Source organism: Camelus ferus, chromosome 6, assembly GCF_009834535.1.
Source record: "Camelus ferus isolate YT-003-E chromosome 6, BCGSAC_Cfer_1.0, whole genome shotgun sequence".
NCBI classification, from domain to species: Eukaryota; Metazoa; Chordata; class Mammalia; order Artiodactyla; family Camelidae; genus Camelus; species Camelus ferus.
Genome location: NC_045701.1, coordinates 16,907,000 through 16,931,122, shown reverse-complemented (window position 1 = coordinate 16,931,122; position 24,123 = coordinate 16,907,000). Strand labels below are relative to the sequence as shown.

Here is a 24,123-nt window from a genome sequence, read left to right as displayed (position 1 = left end):
ATAGAGACGTGTCTCTATCCTGAAGGGAGACTGTGTTGTCCTTGGTTTCAAACCACTTAATTTGAGCCACTTTAGGCAAATATTGACATAAACCTATTTTAAAACAACATGAAGTCTGCGCTATAGTCTCCATTTCTAAAAGATCTTTCTTATTTTTCAGTCTGAAACTGTGAGTCAGACTCGTGAGTTTTTATTTTTTAAGGAATGAGCCACTTTGCAGTCAGATCCAATGCTTATGAATCAAGATTTCCTTTTGTCCAAAGGTCCTGATTTGATAAGGTACTAATTATTTACAAGTTCAAAATGTACACAGTGGCAAGTCCTCAGTCCTAGAGGATACAATAGTTCTTGAAGATTTTTTTTTTTTTTTAGCAGAAAGGTATCTTCTCAAAGAAACAGGGGAAGGCATTTCTATGTATCACTTTTACTGGGTTACATCATGTCTGACTGTCATGACAACATTGACACACTGAAGTGCAACTCTGGGCTACCAGAAAAGAGCCCATGACATAGAAGAAAGCTAACTGCTTCGTGGGCCTCTGAGGTCATGCCGTGGAACAGAAGAGGCAGGCGGCTAAGTGGGAACACCTGGCCTAACTATCGTACATTAGGGGAGTACCTTTCTCCAAGTAAAATTGATCTCTGTACTGTTCCTACAAAATAAAGTTTTGAAGTATAGCTGGTATTTTAAATATGCTCCTCCTTTGAAGGAATATAACTGGGAGATCTTTTTGTAAGGTGAAAAATTTGTTTCTAGTCAAAAATCTGTCCCTGTGTTTCCTGTAAGTCTACATATTAACCACCACTTGATCAGAGAGGCTCATACCTGTAATTGTTTTCATCTACATTATTCTTCAAAATACAAAGTCTTGAAATCTTGAGGGTTATAATAAATTAATAAAATGAGATAAAATTTAAAAACTAGGCTAACTTAGAAACATAGAAATTATTAATGTCAAGTGAAGACGGCTACAACCGACCTAGACAAACCATAAAAGAAAATTATGGGTCAGCTTGAAAGAATACAAGATTATTTCTGAAAAGTACTTAAAACCACTAGCAAGTATAAATGTCCTTTCCAGAAATTTTTTGTGGTCCCAGTTCCTGCACCTCTGGTCAGACTAATAGTCTCAGCAAAGGGGCAGAACAAGTCTTCCTCCAGCCTGGCCCAGGGGAAGTGGCTGGAGAGGGGCATGCGGACGAGGGATGCTCCCTGGAGACGGGGGGGGGGGGGGGGGGGAGGCACCACCCCTGTAAAGGAGCGGGAGAAGCCGGACCTCCTGCCTCAGAGTTCGCATTGCCTTACAGCCACTAATACCTTACGTTCTCTGAGACTAATCTTCTGGGCATGGAAACCAAAGGCTGTTGAGAATGGGAAGAGATGTTCAAAACTGGCTTATATCCCAGCTTCAAATGAATCTGGTGGTCAAAACCCAGCATAAACACTCGACCAAAATTTGTATATATAATATTCCGTGTGGGCTATCTTTCAGAGCAAAACTGGGACCTACAGCTGCCAATAGCAAACTCTTAATGGGCTAATGTCTATTATTTTGCAAATTATCCATGATATTATTTTACTGTCCATCTGGCTGACTTGCATGATAAAGCAATGGGTCAGAGACTCTCGAACAAAATGGTGAATGTGGGGACTGAAAGAATTACCAGGCACGTGTGGGCTGCCAGACATCCCTGACTTACAAATGGCACCCGCACATATAATAATCATTCTACTAATTTATTATTTTTTTTTTGCAGAAGACCTTTTGTTAAAAATACACACATGTATATATATAACTTATGAAGGAAACCAATGGGCTAATAAGTAAAGGCAGAGAAAAGTTGTAAAACCAGGGACAATTTAGAGGAAGGAGCGGGCCCCTGGGCACACCAGCCTGCAGTTTTCCATGTCATCGGATGGTGGTGCCAATGGAAGTGGGAAGGAAAGCACTCTGGCGCTGGACCACTTTGCCCAGAGCGCAAGGGGTGGCTTTAAAGGAATCTGAAGTCCTGCGGGAGCTGAGGGGGAGACGGCTAAGATTTGGAGGCGTGGGAAGTAGCAGGGGCCTTAGTCCTCTTCCTCTGTTTTAAATCTGCCCAACCAAGACATCTGGCAGGAAAGGAGGAGGGGACTTTCTTCCTTTCGCATCTTTTGAACCACCAGGCCCTTACTCTCGGGACCCCGAAATCACAGTATATCAAAATAAATATACGATGGACTAAAGAAGTGTTTGCAGGTCATCTGAGCCTGTCAGCAGGCCTCCCCTGACCGATCAGTAACACTGCTGTGTCCAACCAGGAGCTCGAAGCTGTGAGGCCCAAACTAGGTACAGGGCATCTTTCAGACCCCCCAGAACTGATGAAACAGAGCACGCTGATATGAAAAGACAACCCTACACAAAGTATGACAAAATGCCAAAGCAAGATGACAGAAGAGAAAAGAAAATGCAATAATACTGCCAGAGCTTACAGGACAAAGGGAGCGTTAGGCCTGGTGGGATCTGAGAGTGGCAGAATGCAGCTACCAGGAGTACCATGGTTAAAAGGGACATATAAGGAAGATGCTACACACCACCATCTACATGTGGGGTTTCCTGTTGCTTAGATTTACTGATTCCAAAGAACCGACTTGCCAACAAACCTTGGATTTGTTTATAAGTTGGAGACTATATGTATTTTCTTGCCACTAGGGGTAACTTGGGGGGGTCACTGTGGTTTACCATGGCAGGAAATAGAAGCAGTAAGGTAGGCAGAAATGTCATTCGGATCATTTTATATAACAAGTTGCTAATTATGGTTACAATAATGTTCCAAGGAAGGAGAAACAGTGCTTGCCTAGGGCGATGGCAGGCAAAGGATTACCGCATCCCCTGTTCACTTGGGAGGAAGCGATGGGCGGGGTCTGGGCTGGGGACTCAGCCCAAGTTGGACTCCCAGCTCTCTCGCTTGCTAACTGCTTAACCAGTTGGACCAAATCACTTACCTGAACTTTCTACACCTCAGCTTCTTCCCATCTACAGTCCTGTTTTGAACATCAAGTCAGATCATTTCTCTAAAACACCTCACACCTAAGAGGTGACCTCTGTAAAAAGTCACTGTGGATACATTTGGTAAAAATTTGAAAAATGTATACTTTCTGATATGTCAATGTGTTTTAGTCCTTTTAATGTTGTTTGGGACTCTCTTTGAGGGCGAAAAAAAAAAAAATCTACCTGTTATCTGGCTAGGAAAGGACTTGTGCTAAGCATATCCCTGGAGGTCACGTGCTAATTGGGACAGTCAGGGGAGAAAAAGGAGCTACTTGAATTGCACGTGCCATCCTTTCCCTGCAGTTTTAGTATCTATGGATAGATTCTGGAAAATCAGGCAGTCTGGGCACCACTGACCTTTGTTTCTAAGGAAAAGTCCAGATATGCTTCCGTCGTGAGTTGTTGCTACTCAAATATGAAGTGTAAGAGGCTGCCCTCAGCTTTTATTACGTGTGACTAAGTGAAAAGGAATTCTGAATTGCAAGTGCCGTTCAGCTTTGGTCTGAAATTCATGGCCTGTGGTGAGGATGTGAAGCGGAGTGTCTTTGAAAATACGGGCCAGACACAAACATCAAAAGATAGCATTCATTTTTCTCAAGGCCTTTTGCCACAGCCTTCTTAGCTTCGCCCTAATAATAAGGGATTACTTATTTTGGTATTCAATAGGTACTGACTGAGCGCCTACTGTATGCAAGGAATTGTGCTGAGAACCACTGGGAATATAAGGATAGCAGTCACTGTTCTTTAAGGAGATCTTTACAATGTAATTAGGGAGATAGAAACACACAGAAACACAAAATTTCCCGATAGGACCACTTATAATAAGGTTCTTTCTCAGGTGTGGGAGGAATTGCTTTTGGGTGAGCTGGTCTGAGACATCTTCAAAGACGGAGAAGCTGAGTGGAAGTGTGAACGGTGCCTTCGGCTGGGAAGGAAAGTGGCCTGAGTGGGGCAGCACGTCTGATTAAAGGCACGACGGAATCCCAGTGAGTGGCCCATTTGGAGTGAGAAGCTGGGACCGTGCTCCTTCACTACTGGGCTGTCCATTCTCGAATGGGAACTTTATTCTAGGAGACTGGACTGGGAGGGAAGTCTTAGCAGCCATTACACCAGCAGCTGTCAAATATTTTTTTAAACAACAGAACCCCTTATTTAATTGATATTTTACATGGAAGCTTAACACCCACCTGGATCAAAGCCAAATTGCCTGGAGTGTGTGTATGGCGGGGGGTGGGGGTGGGAAGCCTGCTCCGCTCCATCTCTCCCTTGTCCCTGTTCCCCCTGCCACCCCCTGCTCCAGCTCTGGCAGCCCTCGAGGGCTTTACAGCAATGGGACAATCCCTGAGACACAGATTGAAAACCACTCATTTCCAAATCCTAATGGAAAACTCCCAGAGGTTTCTGAGCAAGAGAGTCAGTTAATCAAAGCACTATTTTAGGGAGATAAATCTGACAAGATGGATTGTAGAGAAGCCAGGAAGCAGGAAGAGCAATGAGGAGATTATTGCAAAATTTTAGACCTAAATTAACATAGGTCCTGGGAAATGACCAAAGGTGGAGGTAAAAAGACAGTCAAAGGTGGCTCCAAGGTTTGACGGTCACATCACTGCCAAGTTAATTTACAGACTGAGTTTATCTGTAGGGTCTGCTGGGTCATCTCTCTTTATGGGAGGCCAAAATCCCAAAAGACCACCACAGGTGCCTCTGTTCTTTAAGAAGGTGCTCAACTATTTAATAGATTTCCATAAATGCATGGTTTACCCCAAGTGAGAAATGATGTGTCTCCCTTAACAATCTGTTTAGAATGATGTCCATCATGGAAGTGATTTACAGAGACCATGCACGCTATTTACAATTGCACGTACCTATGCATCTGGTACCATCAGGAGAGGTATAAAAGCCAGGGGGGCATTTGCAAAAGTAACTGCTGACTGTGTTTGTGCATTCGCCCCCATCACAGATTCCAGGAATAGTGCTGCATTCATCAATATCTGGAACAAGAAGAAGACTGTCAGTATTTGTAGAACACAGTCTAAAAACTGGTCATTGTTACAAGAATTCAGATGTAATGCTAGTCAAATCATGTCTCCAGAAATAGTGATCTTTACAGAATAAAATAGCATAAAATAGAATCATAAAGCATATAAAATAGTTGATTCAAAGAGAGGGCTGTTTCTTTTCTCAACAAAGGCTTCCGCATAGAATGTATACCAAATTCAAAAGATTAGAGAAAAAAATGAAAGAAACTCTGCCTTTAAAATCTAAAACTGTACTTAATCATTCAAGTCCCTACGGCATGCTAATATTCCAAATGTCATTTACTTTAGAATTTTGTTTTCCCTTTTCTCTTCATGTTTTGCTTGAATTAAGCTCCCTTTGTATTTACTTCTATATTCTGCATCACTTCCTGCGTTTGTTTTCAATCACATGTTCCACAAAGCAGATACTGAGATTCCAGAGAGGAGACCATGTGGTCCGAGTGCAGACCAAACCTTGGCCAACTCCATGTTCTCAGGGGCTCCCAAACTGCCATTATGATGGCTTTCTGTGGGTTCAGTGAGTAGACTGTGGTGGACGCCGGGATGCTCCATCCAGAGCCCCCCTCAGGGAGTGACCTGCTGTCCCAGATATGGAAGCGCTGTCAGGAGGGGGTCTCCAGCTCTCGGCCCCTCCCAGGGCTGCCTGTGCCGCGGAGCGCCGCCTCACCAGAGGGAACAGCCTTCCCAGCAGGGGTAACGGTCTGGTCATCTCGCCCCGAAGGCGACCACTCTGAAAACCACTCCAACTCCCCAGTTCCCCATGGGGTCAGCGGAGGCCATACCGGTGGTTAGTCCTCGGGGCCTGAGGCCTCCGGGTCTCCTTAAGGAAGCAGTTAAAGTTGCTTGGGACAAAACTGACCGTTTCCTTCCAGAGAGCTTTTCAAGGGCCGCCATCGGACACTGACAGTTGTCGAGAGATGTGGCACCAGTGAGGGGAGAGAAGAAATTGAGAACTTTCTGCTGAGACTCCAAGTGAACTCAGGGCCCAGGGTAACTGCGTGGCCTCCTCCCTAAGACAAGGGAGGCTTTCTGTCCTGCCGGAGGGAGAGGTACAGTCTGACCCGAGCCTCCCCGGACTGTCGCAGGGGCCAGACTACCACCGTCAGTAGTTTAAAAATAAGAAACTTCCTCCTGCAGATGAAGTACTGCTCTTCACTTGTAAAACAAAACAGAGTTCTACGTGGACCAGACTCAAATGTCTTCTGACTCAAGTTCACCCTGTTAGTCAAAAAGGTAGCAGTGACACCGTTTCCCTGCAGTTTAACCTTTTAAAAAGCAAAACCCTCATTCTTCTCTGCCAGGCTGGAGGCTAAACCAAACAGTATGTCACTGCTTGTGTTAGAGTCAGTCCTAACACAGACAGACTGTCCTGTGAAGCTGCGTGAGGGGAAAGGTGCATCTTCTACTCCGACAGACAGAAACGTCACTGTGGACTCAGGGGAAGTCAGGCAGAGAGACAGAGCCTCGGCTTCCAGAACTGATGTAACCCTCATCTTAACCGTAATCTCAAGGCTCATTTTAAGGCAGTTCTTTAACATAAATCCTTCTGTATTTACCAGCCATACTCCTCCTTAAAACCCACAGAAAGCCAAACCAGTGTATCGAGGAGCCTAGAGGATCCAACGACCTCATTTAAGGACAGAGGAAGCTGTACCTGCAACACAAAGGTATTCAGACGAATGCACCTGTCTCAAAGGGTCCCTAAAGCGGGATGTCTGCGTCACGTAACACTTAGCCAAAAGTCACGGGAGCACATCCAGTCTCTTAGAAGAAATATTTTCCTACTTGTTCATATAAATGATCACTGTCATCCTTATTAAGGCCACTTAACTATGGCAGTATCCAGAGGGGTGATTTAAGTGACAGCATGTATCAGGAAAAAAGTTACTGAAAAACAAGGATTAGCTTCGGCAGGGGGAAGGAGACATCTCTCACACGCTGGTGCGTTCGGTTTGAAGCCTTTACTGAAGAGAATGACAATGCTACCAAGAGTGGCTGTGCACTGGGCGCCAGGCGCTGTCTAAACGCTGAGCGAGTCCAGTCCTGCCTGCGATGCTCACACTATTCCGATGATCACAGGGCCTGATCTCTATAATTCCGGTGCCTAGGCACGGCTCCTGCATTCCACCGAGGCCTTCGGGAAGCTGGCGTGAGTCATACCCGCAATTAGAGCAAAAACATTCGTGTGTAAAGTGATGTTAAGCCCAAGTCTTCAACTGGCAGGGGTCAGGCTGGGCGGGAGGTAGGGCGTCCACTCAGGGGCAGGTCAGCAGGTCAGGAAACACACCGGAGTGGGCACCTCCCTAGTTTTCACACAGATAAAGCTGAAAGTACCAGGCCAAACAGTTTACTTTGAAGGTGCTTAAGTGGCTCTGGATTCTCTTCAGTGTCCTCTCCTCAGTGACACCTCCTTTTTAATGTGTCTAGGGCTTTCTACCTTCCTGAACTACCTCGCTCCCCAGCCCCATCACTTCCTGGCAATGGCAGCCAGCTCTGACTTCATGACCAGGCTGCAGTGGAAATCCCTGACAGTAAAAAGTCTAGAAGAAAGCCTCTGAATCAAAAGCACTTAGGTTCTGAAACACATTCAGACGAATTTATTAATTTTCCAGGCTCTTAGCACACTGTGTTTATCTTCTTTGAAGAGAATTTCAGGGGGTCCCGTGGAGGAGAGAATTTGAGATCTGTGGATTTCTCAGCGCTTCTGTAAATCAGTCTGTACCAAATGCCAGCCGTAAAAGTAAATCCGTTTGAGGGGCCTGGAGGGGAGTAGAACTTGGCTGGGAAGAGTGACTCCTGTGCTCTGAACACTTCCCCTGTTTCCCCAGGGCAGCTACTGGGAGGAGCTCTGCCCGTGGACCCAAGAAGAGACGCAAATGGTAGGTCCCTTCCCTCCTGATTGGCTTCCCTGTCCTTTGTTCTTCTTCATTCTCATCTGCTCTCCCCAAGCTTCTTCCCCTCTCATCTCATCTGTCTCTCCCCAAGCTTCTTCCCCTCTCTCAGCCTCTTCCCCATCCTGAGGCTCCACTAGCAGGAGGGGAGGAAGGAATGTGGAGGGCAGATGGGATGGAGCGGGGTCCCAGTTCTAGCACAGGCATTCCTGGGACATACAGCTGACCAGGAGTTCCATCCAAGACCATGGACATCTACCAGGACGGCAAGATGGGGGAACCCACTAACCAGACTGTCTAGATCCTGACTGTCTAGATTACTACCAAAGTGAGAGAAAAAAATACACTAGAAATCATGGCAGCTGTTTAAAAGCAACATGTGACACTAATTATTATGAATGCCACTGAGCCTGTGAGATTATGATGATTGTTTTATTAGACTCCTGAAATCCAGTGAAAAATACGTGACTAAAAAAGCAAGCAAGCTGATTCTTCAAGTCATGTCGACAAGACCATCAGCCATACTAGTTTACAGTCACACTGTGCACACAGCTTGCGTGGTTTCTCACTCAGGCAGCACCAGCTGTGTCTGATCACAGTTGAGAAACAGAAATATGAAGGTGGAGGCCTGCTTGCAGAACTGGACAGAACCCCCAGATATCATCTTGTTCAACACCCTCATTTGAAGGGTGAACGTAACTCAGGGCCGGGACTTGTCCAAGATCACACAGACAATGAGGGACACTGCCAGGACCAGGGCCGGGTCTGCCTTATTCCCAGGGCTCTCGTGCCTACTCCACAGGGATTCTGCTCAGCAACTGGTGACCCTGAACAGGGGGTTGGGACCTGCACCAGCTGCAGAGGATGCAGCCCCACCTGTAGCAATGGGTCAAGTAGCCCCAGCAATTCTCCTTGGTGCCTGGGAGGATAAAAGCCCCTGACAGCAAGTAGCCATCAGTTAACATACCACTATTTCAGTAAGGGGAAGTCGTAAGCCTTTTGGCTCACATATTAGGGAGCGCATGGACTTAAGAGCTACATTTTTTAAAAGTCCTTTGCATCGAGCTGGGCTATTACAATTGCTACAGGCTGGGCTGGCGATAATCTAAATCCCAAAATATTAGTGGTTAATTAGGAATCCAAGGGACTTCTTCCAGAAATAAAACTTAATCCTTTAATTACACTTTTTATTTCTTAATTTCCTCCCACAGTAACCTATGCAAATATGGACCTGGTTTCCAAAAAGAAAAGGCTCATGTGTTCTTTCAACGTGCACACTCCAGGGTCACTGGAAAAATCAACAACAAAGGTGGGTATGAACTCTGTTTCCCTTTTTCTCAAATTGCAGCTATAAATCTCAACCTCTTCCTTCTTAAATTTATGAAAATTTAATAATTCTCATTTAATCACCTCAGCTTGTTAATTTATATTTCAAAGGTATCTACACTGTATGTGTGGAGATAAAACTTGGCCCACAACTTTCTAAAAGAGTTTTGGGAAAAGGGGATATTTTAAGAAGGAAGAATTCTGCCAAAGGAGGATCTCACACAAAGCAGCTTTCACCATCACTGAAGGAGTGAAGGTTAGCGTCTTGTATACTAGCTAAAACCAATTTTTATTGAGTTTTTAAAAATTTCTAGTGAGGAGGGGATAGCTCAGTGGTAGAGAGCACGATTAGCACGCACGAAGTCCTGGGGTTAATCCCCGTATCGCCATTAAAATAAGTAAGTAAATAAACCTAATTTCCTCCCCCCCCCAAAAAACAAAAACAAATTCCTGCGGGCTTCCAGGCACCTAGCCTTCCTCTCTAAGTCAAGAGGAAGACACATTTAAAAAGCCACGGAAAGTAATGGCAAAGCGGCCAGGACAATTTTCCCAAGGGCCCAGAACCCCCAAGATGGCCTGTCCATCTTCCTAGGGCACATGGATGGGCTCTTGATCTTTCCTGTGGTAGGGCCAGGTTTTCTGGAATTCCTTCTGTTGACCACCTGGAGATCACCCAACAGCCAGAGTCACGCCATCCCATAGTGAGGTGCTGCAGCGGGGGAACAGCCAGGAGTCAGAGGAGAGGACCCAGCTCACCACGCCTTCTCAGAGGACATTCTGACTCCTTTGCTACCGGAGTAAGACAGGGTAACAATTCCCAACCAGTCTGCAGGCCAGAGTACACGTAGTACTCACGGGATCTTCTCTTCCAATATCAATTTTGCATAGGAAAATAAAAAGGAAGGGGGCAAAAACCATCATCTGAATTTAATGTAACAGTATAGATGGCAAAGGAAAAAAAAAAAAAAAGGTCTAGCCAAAAGTATTCTGTTTTTATCTTGCCACTGACTTTACTATGTAGCCAGAAAAAAAATTTTGTGTGTGAAAAAAGATTAAGTAATTTTTAGACTGAAGTTTTGGTCCATGGGACATTCTACCATAATAGGTTTCTCAGCGTTAATAAAAGGATTTTGAATCACTTTTCTTTCAGTCTGAGTATTAAATCTGTGCATCTTCTCTCTAGCTCACAATGAGAGGTGGTCGATCCTGACTAACATTAACTGACTGACCTGAGTGAACGCAAAGGGCACAGGAGAATAATTCTAATTTAAACCGGAAGCCATCATAATTCCAAAAAACAAAACAGAGACTGTACAAGTCACGTGAAGCATACTGCCCTAAATCTTGACGCTGACTCCATTTCTTGGAGCTGAATATATGAAGCTGAGAAAACCTAAAAATGTAATAAATGACCCACATGGATGTGGATTTTGCGTGCAATAGACCTCCAGCTTGTTACTGTCATAAAAGATATGTCACAGAAGATGATACCTGAAAATCTATGCCATAATATTTTAAATATTTCGAAATATTAGGAAGTATAGTCATTAAAGTAGAGGTAATGGCTCACATCCAGGGAAAAAGACAATATAATGTGGTACAGAGAGCACCAGAGTGTGAGTCAAATAAAATAGATTTAAAAAATTTTAGCACTATCTGATGACCTCAGTCAGGGCGCGTAACATACCCAAGACAGTGCCCTCATTTATAACGTAGAAGGGTGACACCAGGAAAGTGCTTTGCCCCTTTCAATATCAACAGTCCCTACTTCTAACTTAATCCACAATATCACGTCTAAAATACACTGGTCTACAGAGAGTCAACTTTCTTGTTCTTTGAAACCTACAATGTTTCCAAGAAGCCTGATTTCCTTAGAAAGAGCTTAAGTATTTTTCACAGCTACCTCAACTCAACACAGCTGTTATATGTTCAAGAACATATCATTGTAAGTTATCCAATGATTAATAACTTCAAACCAACTCCCACCCATAAAGATAATTTTATAGGAGTTAAATTGTTCCGTTTCAGGGCAAGTAGATGTTAAACTTCTTGAATGCCACGTATGAATTGCCCCCTCACATGTAAAGCCGCCTTTTGCACGTATGACATACCTCGGCGATCGACAAAGAAATATTAACAAGCCAGACACAGACAAATGGCTTAGGATGACGCGCTCCTCACTGCTAGGGTTTAGGAGGACAGAGAGGACAGCAACTGCTTTCAGCAAAAGTGCCTGCATCTCAGCGGAACCTCACATTCCCCCAAGTACAGCGAGTTGAGAATGAAGGAAGTTTTCTCTGCTCAGCTTGGTGAGAGACGTTGCCCTGAGGACGCTGCTACATTATTGTCAGACATTACATATACAAGCTACATGAACCCCCCAAAGAAATGAGTTCAACGCTGCCTACATATTTCCTGGATGTTTCCTTCTCATGAAAAAAAAATATTTATTACACTTGGAAGCCAGGCCTCCTTTTGGCAAATAGCAGTTGTGGTGAATATGAACACATTCTCTGCACACACATTTTTAGAAGCTCAGTCTACAAACTCAATGCAAATATATAAATTGACCTCAAGTCATTTTTCTGTTTGATTAACATTAAAAGGTTTCCATTTGATAGGCAGAAAAGAAAATCCTAAACTTGTACTGGGAGCATAAATATGAGTTAATAGATCTCTCCAAAGGAAAAAAAATAATCAAACATACATTTTAACTAGAAAAACATGAGAAGATATGTCATTCTGAATGATATGTAATGATCAAATTTAAATTCATGTCTCTAGAACTATGCAAAAACATGTGTCTTGAACATTTTAACCCAAATATTGGTTCAAAAATATTTCATGTTTTAATATTTAATTTGATTCAGATGGATCTCTTATTTTGGGTCTATAAAAGTGGAAAAAGCTGCAGGCTTTTTCTGGTTCAATAGCACAAAGGCATATTATTCCTGGTAAGAATATTATATTTACACATTCACGGGAATGACAAAGACAGAAGGATTTAGGAACAATTTGCAAAAAAGCTTGTCACTGATTGGGGTTTTGCCTGCCCCCTCCACCTCTTAACTATAAAGCATGATATTTCTTACCTTCACATTTTTGTGTCACTTCATTAAATTTGTGTCCAGCAGGGCATTTGCACTCAAAAGACCCAACAGTATTAATGCAATTTCCTCCTTGACAGAGCCCAGGGATGGCCTGGCATTCATCCACATCTGTCAGATTTTAGAAGTGAGAGAGAGAGAGAGAAATTTATATAAAATTCATTGCAGAAGAAAATGTGATAGTTTGTCCACAATTATATGACCATGTTTATATCAATGAGTTCTTTGTCCATCACAGTACTTGGAACATGATGAGAGAAACTGTTTCTCACAATTACATTATGCAGAATAACTTATTTGAGTCACGTAACTTGGTCAGTAGTGTTCTGCTGGAAGTCACAAGTATCCTTTATTTACCCCCTTCCATCCTCCCTCACGCAGAGGAGAATGTTGGTACTGACTTCTGTGAGTTTTATTATGCATGCTACAGAGCACGAGGATCCTGTGATTAAAAGAGTAACAGTAATAACTACAGGTATTCAAGAAGTCCTCAGAGTCAAAATGCAACACATTTCTACAATAACACTGCCTTCAAGAGCGGTATCAAGTGATTCAGTTCAAACAGAATTTACTTGAATGAGATCACTCAGACTACACGAGACAGCTAATGTTTTTATACAAATGAAATGGAAAATGTTCACCCTTCTGGAGAATTGTCTCGCACAATAAAAATGAAACAACCCAGGAAATTAGGCCAAGACGTGAGAGCAGAGCAGCCACCAGAGGGAATCTTTTAAAAGGTAAGTCGGATCATGTCCCATCTCAGCTTAACACTCAAGTCCATGCTAAGTTCTAGAAGATTCTACCTGACCCCTTTACTCTCTGACCTCATCTCGTAACCTCCCCCTGCCCTCACTCCTCTCCATCCACATTGGCTTCCTGGCCATTCATCAAATGCAGCCAAGTTGCCCGGCTCGGGGCTTTGTAGTGGTGGCCCCCCTGCCTGGACCACTCTTCCTTCGTAGGGCCGCCTGGTTCACACTGCCCCACTCACTGCAGCAGGGACTCCCCCCGCCAGTCTAACAGCAACACCCACCTCACCCCCGTCACTCATCACCTTGCTTAGTCTGCCGGTCTTTCCCTACAGGACAAAAGACCAGCGGACCTAGTAAATATCTGTTTGCTTCGCTGTGTTCTATAAATTGAACGTTTTCAATACAAGCTGCTAAAGAGAGGGTTCTTTGTTCACTGCTCAATCTCCAGCACCTAAGGAATAACTGTGGTCCTACACGGAACCCCAGATCTTAACCTTCCAGGAACAAAAGTAATCATCCCACGTAAACTGGTGCACCCACTATGGAAAACAGTATGGAGGTTCCTTAAAGAAACTAAACATAGAGTTGCCATATGATCCAGCAATTCCACTCCTGGGCATATATCCAGAGGGAACTCTAATTCGAAAGGACACATGCACCCCAATGTTCACAGCAGTACTATATACAATAGGAAGTAACCTAAATGTCCAGATGACTGGATAAAAAAGTTGTGGTATATTTATACAATGGAATACTAGTCAGTCATAAAAAGGAATAAAATAATGCCATTTGCAGCAACATGGATGGACCTAGAGATGATCATACCAAGTGAAGTAAGTCAGAAAGAGAAAGATAAATACCACAGGACCCCACTTATATGTGGACTCTAAAACATGACACAAATTAACTTATTCACAAAATAGAAACAGACTCACAAACATAGAAAACAAACATGATTGCCAAAAAGGAAAGGGAGTGGGGGAGGGATAAATTAGGAGTTTGGGATTAACAGACACACACTACTATATATAAAATAGGTAAATAGCAAGGACCTACTGTATAGCAAAAGGAGCTACACTCAATATCCTGTAATAAGCCAAAATGGAAAAGAATATGAAAAAGAATATGTATATGTGTGTGTAACTGAATCATTTTGCTGAATACTAGAAACTAACACAATGTTGTAAATCAATTATACTTCAGTTTTTTAAACAAGTCATTGTTCCAGGCACATCAGAAAGATTTTTCTAAAAGTACACGTATGCGCTCCCCATCTCTTCATCTATAACACACCAAACCCTGGTTTAATGAGAAACCCCAGGGAGGCAGTCTAACTTTTCTTCCTCTGGGTATTTTTAAAAAATATTTATTTCTGGACACGTAGTGTACCCCTTAGTCTTACTCTTCCTTGAGTAAAGTGAGAGAGCAACTGCCAATTATAAGATCTCTAATAATCTGTGGTTTTGAAACAAGTTGCCATGCAGGAAAAGGGGTACTCACGGAACGACAATTTATCTTAGTATAGAAGTGTCACTATTTTAAATGGAATGTCCTGGTGCAAAACTGAATGATTATATGTGAGTATAATTAGATTATGTTTTATAGCTGATCTCAATTTTGTCTTAAACCAGAATTTTCCATTCTTGATATACTGAATATGTTTATTAAAATGTTAATTGAAATTAAAATTGGACATATAAGCAAAACTCGATAGTCTTGTTGATCACGATTTTTGGCCAAGAGGAAACATACATGAGGACACTTCTCCGCTGGCCACACATCCCAGGACTGAAGCCAGAATAAGCTGCTTTCTGAACCCACTGCCCACAGCCCCTCACATCTGGCCTAAGGAGGAAAAACACCAGCAAGGAGACAGTGCCCCAAGCTGTTAACAGACTCTCTCTGACAAAAGGCCAATCAAACATGAAGAAATTCATTCTCAAAGTGGCAATGTAACTGTCATTTCAGTTCCCTGGGTTTTCATAGATTCTCTTATAAAAAACCTTTTTTTTTTTTTTCCCCCTTTGGATGCTGAATAGCAGAGTCAGGAAGGAACAGAAAGAAAATGCTGGAAAGGTCCAGACTGTATGAAATGAAAATCAGAGTGAAAGAGATGCCGCTCTCCCCTCTTCCTCTTCACTCTCTTCCCCCCTGTTCTCTTAGCACTGAGACCTCTTACCCTGACTCACCGATGGGCAGCGGGGCACTCAGAGTCTGGCTTTCTGGTCACTGTCCGTGAGTTCATGGGTATTAGCTGACTTCAGATCACTAAGACCGAGTATTTTTTCAAAATGCCTGAGGCTTTCTCAGGAGGAGAAAAAAATAAGAGGGCACCAAAGGAAAGGGAAACTAAATGTGCTCTTTATTTTATGAAACTGTACAGTATACCTCTTTGTAATTCTAGGGTTTCCAAGTGACTTCTTGCTGCTCCTAACATTCAGAAGGATACATTCAAGATCACACGAAGATGCTGTATGTTGTGCACAGAGGCCAGGGACCAGCATCAACAGTGCTTACCAGAAGCAGAATTTACTGAAGCACAATTTAGCGGAGACTCACAGAACTGTGTGATTAAGCTCAAGTTCTGTTTTACTGTATCTGATAATATTTACATTATCCTCAGAATTAACATATAGAACAAAAGCGAACTGGTATCTCTCTGCCTCAGAAAAGCATACCCCGAATTTTCTGACTATGTGGCAACTTGCTAAAAAAGCACTGAAGATGTCTAAAGGAAACAGATACAGCCTGGGAGTTTTCAGTCCCATCAGTTTAGTGCGGAGCTGCCTCTGTTCACTTCCTCCAGTTTCCTGCCAGACATCCAGACAATAAAAGAATTTGTACAGCTGGAAGAACAGGCGTAAAAGCCAAAAACAGAGTGAGTGCTTCTACGGGACGCAGCAGCAGAAGCAAGCAGGAGACATCTGGGGATATTTAAAACTGTGAAAGAAATCCTAATTTATTTTTGACTTGTTTAAAAAAAAAAAGCATAATGCAGCATATAAAATGGAGAGAGGAACAATTTTCTTCAGGTCAACCAAGTACAACCTATGAGACAGAGGAACACCAACAATTTCAAATGAAGGCAAAAACAAAAAAAAATTAAGAAAAACAAACCACCTTGCTCACAAATTTTGCTTTGCATTTACACACAGCATTGCTGTGATACACAGCCGTGCTGTAAACAGAATCATCCCACCTCCTGGAAACACTCCTGGGGTCAGAGGGGGGACTGCTGGCAGGGAGAAATCCAGGGGGACCAGCTGCTCTCTCTTAAGCCGCACTCCTAAAGCCTAAGTTGGACATCATGCCGTCAGCGAGATCGTGAGGTTATGCCTCTGACGCCGCTTTTCCATCCTCTCCAGCTTCACTGGAGAATGGCTCTCCAGAGCAAATAAGAAGAATCCATTCATAACTCCATCAGCCCGGGGCTTACCTTGACAAGCTCCTGTGCGGACATTTGGGATGAAGCCGCGGCGACAGGGGTGGGGCTGGGCCGGGCACATCTCACAGGGGTGGCCCCAGGCGCGGCCGACGGTGGCACAGCACAGCGTCTTTGTGCAGACGATCCCGCTGAGCTGTCCCTGGCACATCTGGTTGCTGATCACAGTAAAACACGGACCTGTCCTGTAATCTGAAAATCAAGAAGGAGAACTCCGTGAAAGTCCAGAACAGCAGGAACCATCACGCAGAGGAATGATGTACTGTGCCCATCTTGCTGGACTCCAAATTGGGAAATGGTCTCCAGGATGAGACCCACACATCTCTGACTCCGGGTGAAGCCACGGGCAGACCATTCCACCTCTGAACCCCACTGACCTCACCTTCAAAATGAGGATCAAAACACCAGTTCCTAAGCTCCTATCCACTTTGGAGACGCTGTTGTGAGGATCAGATGAGCTAACGGAAAATACTTTACAACTGTGACATGCCATCCAAGTGTAACGTAATAATACAATTTACGCATTCATTCACTTAAGAAAATGTATCAGTGACTATTATGAATCAACCTCTATGCTTGATATAGATGCTTCAGTGATTAAAAGAGACCAAACCCCTGCCCTCACACAGGTTACAGTCTATTACTATTTAGGTTGGAGAAAGCAAAGAATTTCAAAACTTATAATGAGGCGAGTCATGGAAACTTCTCCCCCAGTTTCTTGAAAAAAGGAAATGATTACTTGTTTCTTTTGGATTGGGTCCATCTTATTTCAAATACACACACACACACACACACACAAACCAGGCAAACAAAAAAGCCCATTCAAAACAAAAACAACAACAAAATGTTAGCTATGCAAAAGACATCAAGTATTTAATCTAAAGAGTGAGGGCCCTGATCTGAAATCATTGTAACCTTGGGCAAAAGGATCATCTTAAAGCAAACGTGGCTCAGCTAAGGCCACAGGAGAAGTTCCATTTCGAAGCAGTCTCACCAGAAACGAAATCTGTCTCTTTTTTTCTTTTCTAAAGAGACAAAGTCAATCTGGATTCAACAGCCGGCAGACAAGAAAGATTAAGATGTAGTGAGCACAGAGAACCAAAGCCAGGCTGTCCCCAGCTCCTTATGAGAGAACTCAGGGCCACGAAAACCCTTTCTGTTCTGCAGTGGCCTTGACAGATGCGGGGGGTGGGGGAGCTGGCCCTGGGAAGACTCCTGGGCTCCCACCCACTACCAGCCCTGCAAGCTTCCTCGTGTCATTTTTGGAAGTGCACAGGGTGCTTCCTATGAGCCTAGGGGTGGACTAAAGGACCCCAGTAAGTTCCTTTCACCACTGAATTCCACAGGTCTGTGAAGATCACTGGGTGTGCCCATGAAGCCACTGGGTTATATTTTCCTTTTTATGTTCTTTCTTTAAGTAGCTCATGGGACATGATACGTAATTTACTGAGGACAATTCTTTATTACAGTCCTAACAGGAGTGAACAGGCTGAACCAAGACGACACTGGGGCAAGAGCTGAACCACACCAGCTGGCAGCCCTCCACCCTGTGTGCTTCTCCTTTCTCTCTGTTGCAGTTGTGACCCCAACTGCTCCCCATCACTAAATGACCTTCCTTACTCTCCCTTCTATTTATTTATTTATTTATTTATTTATTTTGCATTCTTTTTTATTGAAGTATAGTCAGTTTTCAATGTAGCATCAATTTCTGGTTCCCTTCTGTCTTGCTGGAATGAGCCACGGTGGTCAATGGCACTGCCCTAAGGCCCATGCTGGAAGACGAGCCGTCTAAGGAATTCCCAACACAAAACTTCACCCAGTCAAGTGCGGCGAGAGGACTAGGCCCAAACTAGGGCAGCACTTGAGAGATGCACAGGACAGCCAAAACGTCAAGTCCCCATCGCCACCCTCCCTCTCTCCACGCCAGGGCTTACCAAAGAGTGTTACGTACATCACTGATGTGATGCAAGAGGATTTTAGACTGTCATGCTTTAATAGTCACATATTAATTTTAATTTGTATTATTAAAAAGTATAAACATACCAGACTCCTGATTTCAGATATGTTTGCTATGAGAATGAATTTTAAAAAAACTTTGAATTCAATTTAAAGAAAAATATTAATATATAAAACAGATTAAAAAAACAAATTTCTTCTGTATAGCACAGGGAACTATATTCAATATCTTGTAGTAATGTGCAATGAAAATGAATATATGTATATAAATGTATGACTGAAACATTATACTGTACACCAGAAACTGACACACTTAACCGACTGTACTTCAATTAAAAAAAAAAAAGAAAAACATTAAATACTAAGTATGGGATATGCAAACAGGCCAGAAATTGTGTAGGTGGTACATAAACATTACCAGCGTGATCTCTTCAGAAAACTAACCTTGACTTCGCTCCCCTGAAATCTCTACCTGTGCTGGCCCTGCCCACCTTTCCAGCCCTATCTCCAACACATCCTCAGTTTATGATTGTCTTTTTACTTTGTTTCTGCATCTTTTTTAACCCTGCTGATTAGTTTTTACTTTCATATGGTCAAATTCTAAGTATATTTCAATATCCTTCATAATATGCCAAGTCTATTCAAAATCTGCTGTTGTCTTCCACAGACACTGAATTCAAACAAGAATACAAAAATTAAAGGCTTGAGCTGTTGAATAAAGTCTCTGCCTTCATTTCATTCTGTGAGTAAAGAAAAAGTCACTCAGCACCATGGCAGTGTGCACCAAAATCGCTCCTAAACACAGTAACTACATGGACACAGTCTAGAGGCAAAGTCATTGCTCTTTCTTTGGCTCCATTCTTCCACACAGCACTTATAGGCATTTAATAAATACTTCTCTGATATATGGTGTTCTTTGATATTTTCGTATTTTATACATTTCTCTGATTTGAAAATAAAAAATTAATTCAGACAATTAGGAAAAGGGCAGTAACATATAAGAAAATAAGTATCACATGTAATTGCACCTAAAGAAAACTTTGATAACGTATCAGTTTATTATCTCACATAATTTTACGTGTGTTTTATTTTTGATCACAAAATAGGAATCAGTAATACTAAATATACAATTTTGAATCCTGCTGTTTCTTCACTTAACATTGCCAAACGCATCTTCCCATGTAAATACTATTCCAAAATATGACTTTAATTAATGTATAATTTTCCATCAAGTTATAACATAATTTATTCAATAATTTCCTTACTGGGTATCATTTAAATTGCTTCCAACTCCTCATTATTACATTCAACATCCAGTGTACATTACTGATGAATTCTTTAAGGATGAAAAATGTTTAATCCTATGCCACAGCCATCAAGATTTTTATGACTATATAGACCTCATATTTGAGAGTAGAAAGATCACAGCAACATAACCTTTTACTTAAAAAATAAATAAAACCGTCCATGTTAGCTAACGAAAGAAATTTAGGCTTATTTCCTATTTTCCTCTTAACTTACTGAGACGAACGCAAATACTTTCATCAAACAGATTCACGTTGTCAGGCCATTTTGCTATCTTTAGAAGACATAATGGAACGAGAGTTTTAATTCTGCATTCTCTCTTCAACACTGCTTGGGTCTGTCTTCCCTCTTGGAAAGGTACTTTATGGAATTACATATGAGGACTGCAAAGATTCAGGGTAGATACAAATACGGTGTTTCATGAGTGACACCAGCAAAATCAAGGCACACGAGCAAATGCTAGGAAAATCTGAGTCAGTCCTATCTAAGACTGGCTCATGACTTCAGGCATGAATTCCTCACTGGAAGGTTTTCATCAAAAGAAAAATAACCCTTACGACTTCTCCAGGGTCAATAACTCTTTGCCCTCATTTCAATATGAAACACATGGAAGAGAAACAGCACTTGCTAATTCTGACAATACTCATTAGGCATCTCTTGAGCCCACAGGGATCCATCTTTATTAAATATACTAAAAATTTGGCAGACAGTTTGAGTATGTATAACCAGGTCCATGGACTTAACGCATTTCCACGCTAGATCCTTATCATTATGGACAAAGGAAAGAGCCAGCTCATTTGACGGTGCGGCTTGGTCAGTGGACGTAAGTGTGTTTGTAGAGCCATATTTTCAACAAAAATTGCTGATTGCAGAGGGAGAGGCATAATCTGGATGAAACAGAATTGGATCTAAAAATCATTCTTTTGGAAGGTAAATGCTGTATTAACGTGGTTTTCAAATGTCATTCTGATTTGGCAGCATGTGCTTTCTGTCCTGTGCTTCATTTAGATTGCCAAAGTTATGCTGATTTTAGTCCAATACTCCAACCACAGAAAAAATCTGCCCACGCTCCCAATTCCTTACTAATAATCCAATTATTTACAATTATTCCCATAGCACTTACGTGATACTAGGCTAAATTTACATACTTTTTTTTTTTTCAGAGAGTCCCAGCTCTAGACAGAGAATGTGCCTAATTCAATACTTGGATAATGTCTGACTCATTCTCTCGACGTAAATCATTATTCCTAATGCAAATAAAATATAGCATTAAAAATACTTTCTGTTCGCAAATTGCTGGACAGTCACTTCCTTATAAGACCTCCATGAACTAGGGCAATAGGCCAAGACTTTCTAAAATTAAAATGCAATTTTAATTGTTTTTAACTGGCTTACTCTAGTGTGGCGAGTTCATGGGAAATTCTGTGTCCACATGTTCCCATTATGAGTGGTTAGGCTCAGGGATTGTTTCTCAGTCCCAACAGATTTGGCCCCAAGGCTTGGGATCTGACCAACGTACGTCTGCCTCCTCTGACCCTCAGCTCCTCCTCAGCTCTGCAGCTCAGAACGCTGGGACCTACGGTGTTATTTCACTTTCATTTGTAATCAGACTTCACCCTGAAGCAAATGCATCATTCACAGAAAAAGAATATTCTGTGGTACAATGAAGTCCTGTCACTCCCGCCCAGTCACTAAACCACACACTGCAGGGAACGCGCAAGGATATAATTTGGGGCACTAGGCTCCAATTATTTTAAATCCATCTTTTCATAAAAATTTCAAACAAAAGAATGAGGTATCAATTTATCCATGAGAGAGGGGGTCACCGCATGCTTCTTCCTTCCAGGTCGTTTGGCCTGGGACACAGTCAGCTACTAACGTGTGGAATTTCAATACAACCTTCTGAGGAAGGAGTTCAGAGAACTTCCAGTCTGAGGAAAATTAAAGAAGTTCCATGATGATAATAAGTCTCATACTTGCTGTTATTTCTTCTTACTCCAATCATTCTTAACCTCAGGACACAACCAAATCACCTGGGGATGTTATGCAAAACACCAACGCCTGGGCTTCACCTCTGTCCTCCCACTGCCCACCCCCGCCCCACGCCATGGAATGTGATTTAGTAGATGTAGCATAGAGACTGGGCATCCATGTTTTGTAAAAGACCCTCAAAAGTGACTTTGTAAAGTGTTTGCAAGATAGCTGACTGTTTGCCTGAAAGTCTAACCTCAGAAATGTGAGACAACCCATAAACCAAGATCTCTGCCACTCAACGTAACTCAGTATCTCTCAACCAAAACTGACATTCTAACCACAACAAAGTAGTATTCCTTTCCACTGTACTGACTATGAGGCACTTTAACTTTATTATATTCCTTGTTAATTATATTAACCACAAGCTCACCAAATCAAACAACAAATCAAAGTTTAAGAAGGCTAATTACCGACTACTCCACTTACCCAATGGTGAACAGAATTCTCATTTCTAAGCTCTCCCTTCACAGTGCTACAAAGCACATTTATACACATGACATCACTCCACTACCATAAACTCCCACTTCCAGCTTCCCTGTCCAGCTTGGGAGCTGGTACCTAAGTGAAATTCCAGCGGGATTCTCCAACCAGGATCCAAACGCACTGATCAAACAAGATCAGTAACACCAAAAGTTAACTCAGTTTCCTCCAGAATTGCACTATCACACGCCACTCTGAAATCCTTCCACGCAGCTGCTGACATGATGACATATAAAATACTAGACATTGTCTAAGAAGTTTATGCCAAAAACAGTCAAACCTTAAATCAAGCTTCCAGACCTAACCTCCCTCCAGTCAAGAGGGCATATAGGGACAGATGAGCAAGATAAATATCACTATGAGGGAGTGACCAGAAAATTCAGAATTTGTCATTTTCAAAGGCAACTGGCCTGAACTTTTCCAAAAGTAAATGGCCGCTCACATACAAAAAAAGAAGGTAAAGTTATTATTTCAGATTAAAAAGGCATAATAGTCAAATTTTAATTGGACACTGTTTCAAAAAGAGATGACTGGAAAGTTTTTATATGGGCTGGATAATAAATGATACTGTGGAACTGTTGTTCCCTTATGTGTGATCACAGTATTGTAGTTACACACGAGAATGTCCTTATTGTTTACAGGTGAAGTGTCACGACATATGTAATTTAATTTTCAAATGATTTAGAAAAACAGACCACATATATGTATATATACACACACAAATATATACATAATATATAATTATCATACATATATAATATATATGTATTTAAATACAATATATACAAATTGAATATACATAAAATTATATATAACAGCTAAATAAACATACTATATATTATATATACATATATTATACACAAATATATATTGATACATATACATAGAGAGTATTATGCGTATAAAAGTGGAAAAATGGAAATAAATATTTAATGTAGGTAGAAAGCATGTAGGTATACTTTATATTATTTCAGCTTTAAGAAAGGTTTGAAATTTTTCATAACAAAAATTCTTGGAGAGGGGGTGAGGGAATTCCTTTCAGGGCGACTTTTATAACGCAGTAGTTCCTCTTCCGTTACATTCAAGCTATGTTTTCCTTTTAACAACACAATAAATTTTGAATCTAACTTTCCAATCCATACATTTCTAGAAAATACTTCATGCAAGATTGCCTACTGAATGTGGTCTCCACAATGATGTTTAAAGAATATGACCCTTTGGCAAATTTTACTAAATCATGCAAAATGTTTACTTTATGCAACTGTATCTGAGATATAGCTTAACTGTCACTAATTTTTTTCAAAAAGCATTTTAGAAGTAAAGCATAGGAATGAGCACAAAACTATTTCTATGTTAATATTTTCTCTGATTTTCAACTTCTTTAATCCATAATTTTAAAGTTTTGCCATATAAGCTTTAATGTAAATATCATTCAAAACTGCAGAAACAAGGTGATCTGTTGTACACCATTTAATCTAACACACAGACTAAGCAGTTCACCGAAATCCAGGCCACAGTTCTGTGGACCCAATTCTGTGTGTCAGCAATTCAACTACAGAAAATTATTACCACATTTTATTCTGCTCTATGATGAAGAAAACAGTAAGCAATCTTGTTCAGGGAAGAGAATATCTCGTTTCCAAATAATCACTTACCTGACATGATCTGTTCTCTCACTGTACGTCCTAAAAATCATTACTGATTTCCATTTTCCCCCAAAGTTATCTCTAAACTACTTTTACTAGGAAAAAACCCCAAA

The 24,123-nt window shown here is 41.8% G+C and overlaps 1 protein-coding gene across 2 annotated transcripts in view; it reads right to left on the bottom strand.

Annotated features, from left to right (window-relative positions):
• Positions 1–24,123, bottom strand: part of FBN1 (fibrillin 1) — a 240,430-nt gene that overhangs the window by 116,441 nt on the left and 99,866 nt on the right. For both annotated transcript variants that reach the window (XM_032481236.1, XM_032481237.1), the window contains 3 exons: positions 16,584–16,781; positions 12,378–12,503; positions 4,895–5,020 (listed from right to left, as the gene is read on the bottom strand). In XM_032481236.1, coding sequence (XP_032337127.1) covers positions 4,895–5,020; positions 12,378–12,503; positions 16,584–16,781 — 450 coding nt within the window. The remainder of the gene's footprint in view (positions 1–4,894; positions 5,021–12,377; positions 12,504–16,583; positions 16,782–24,123) is intronic.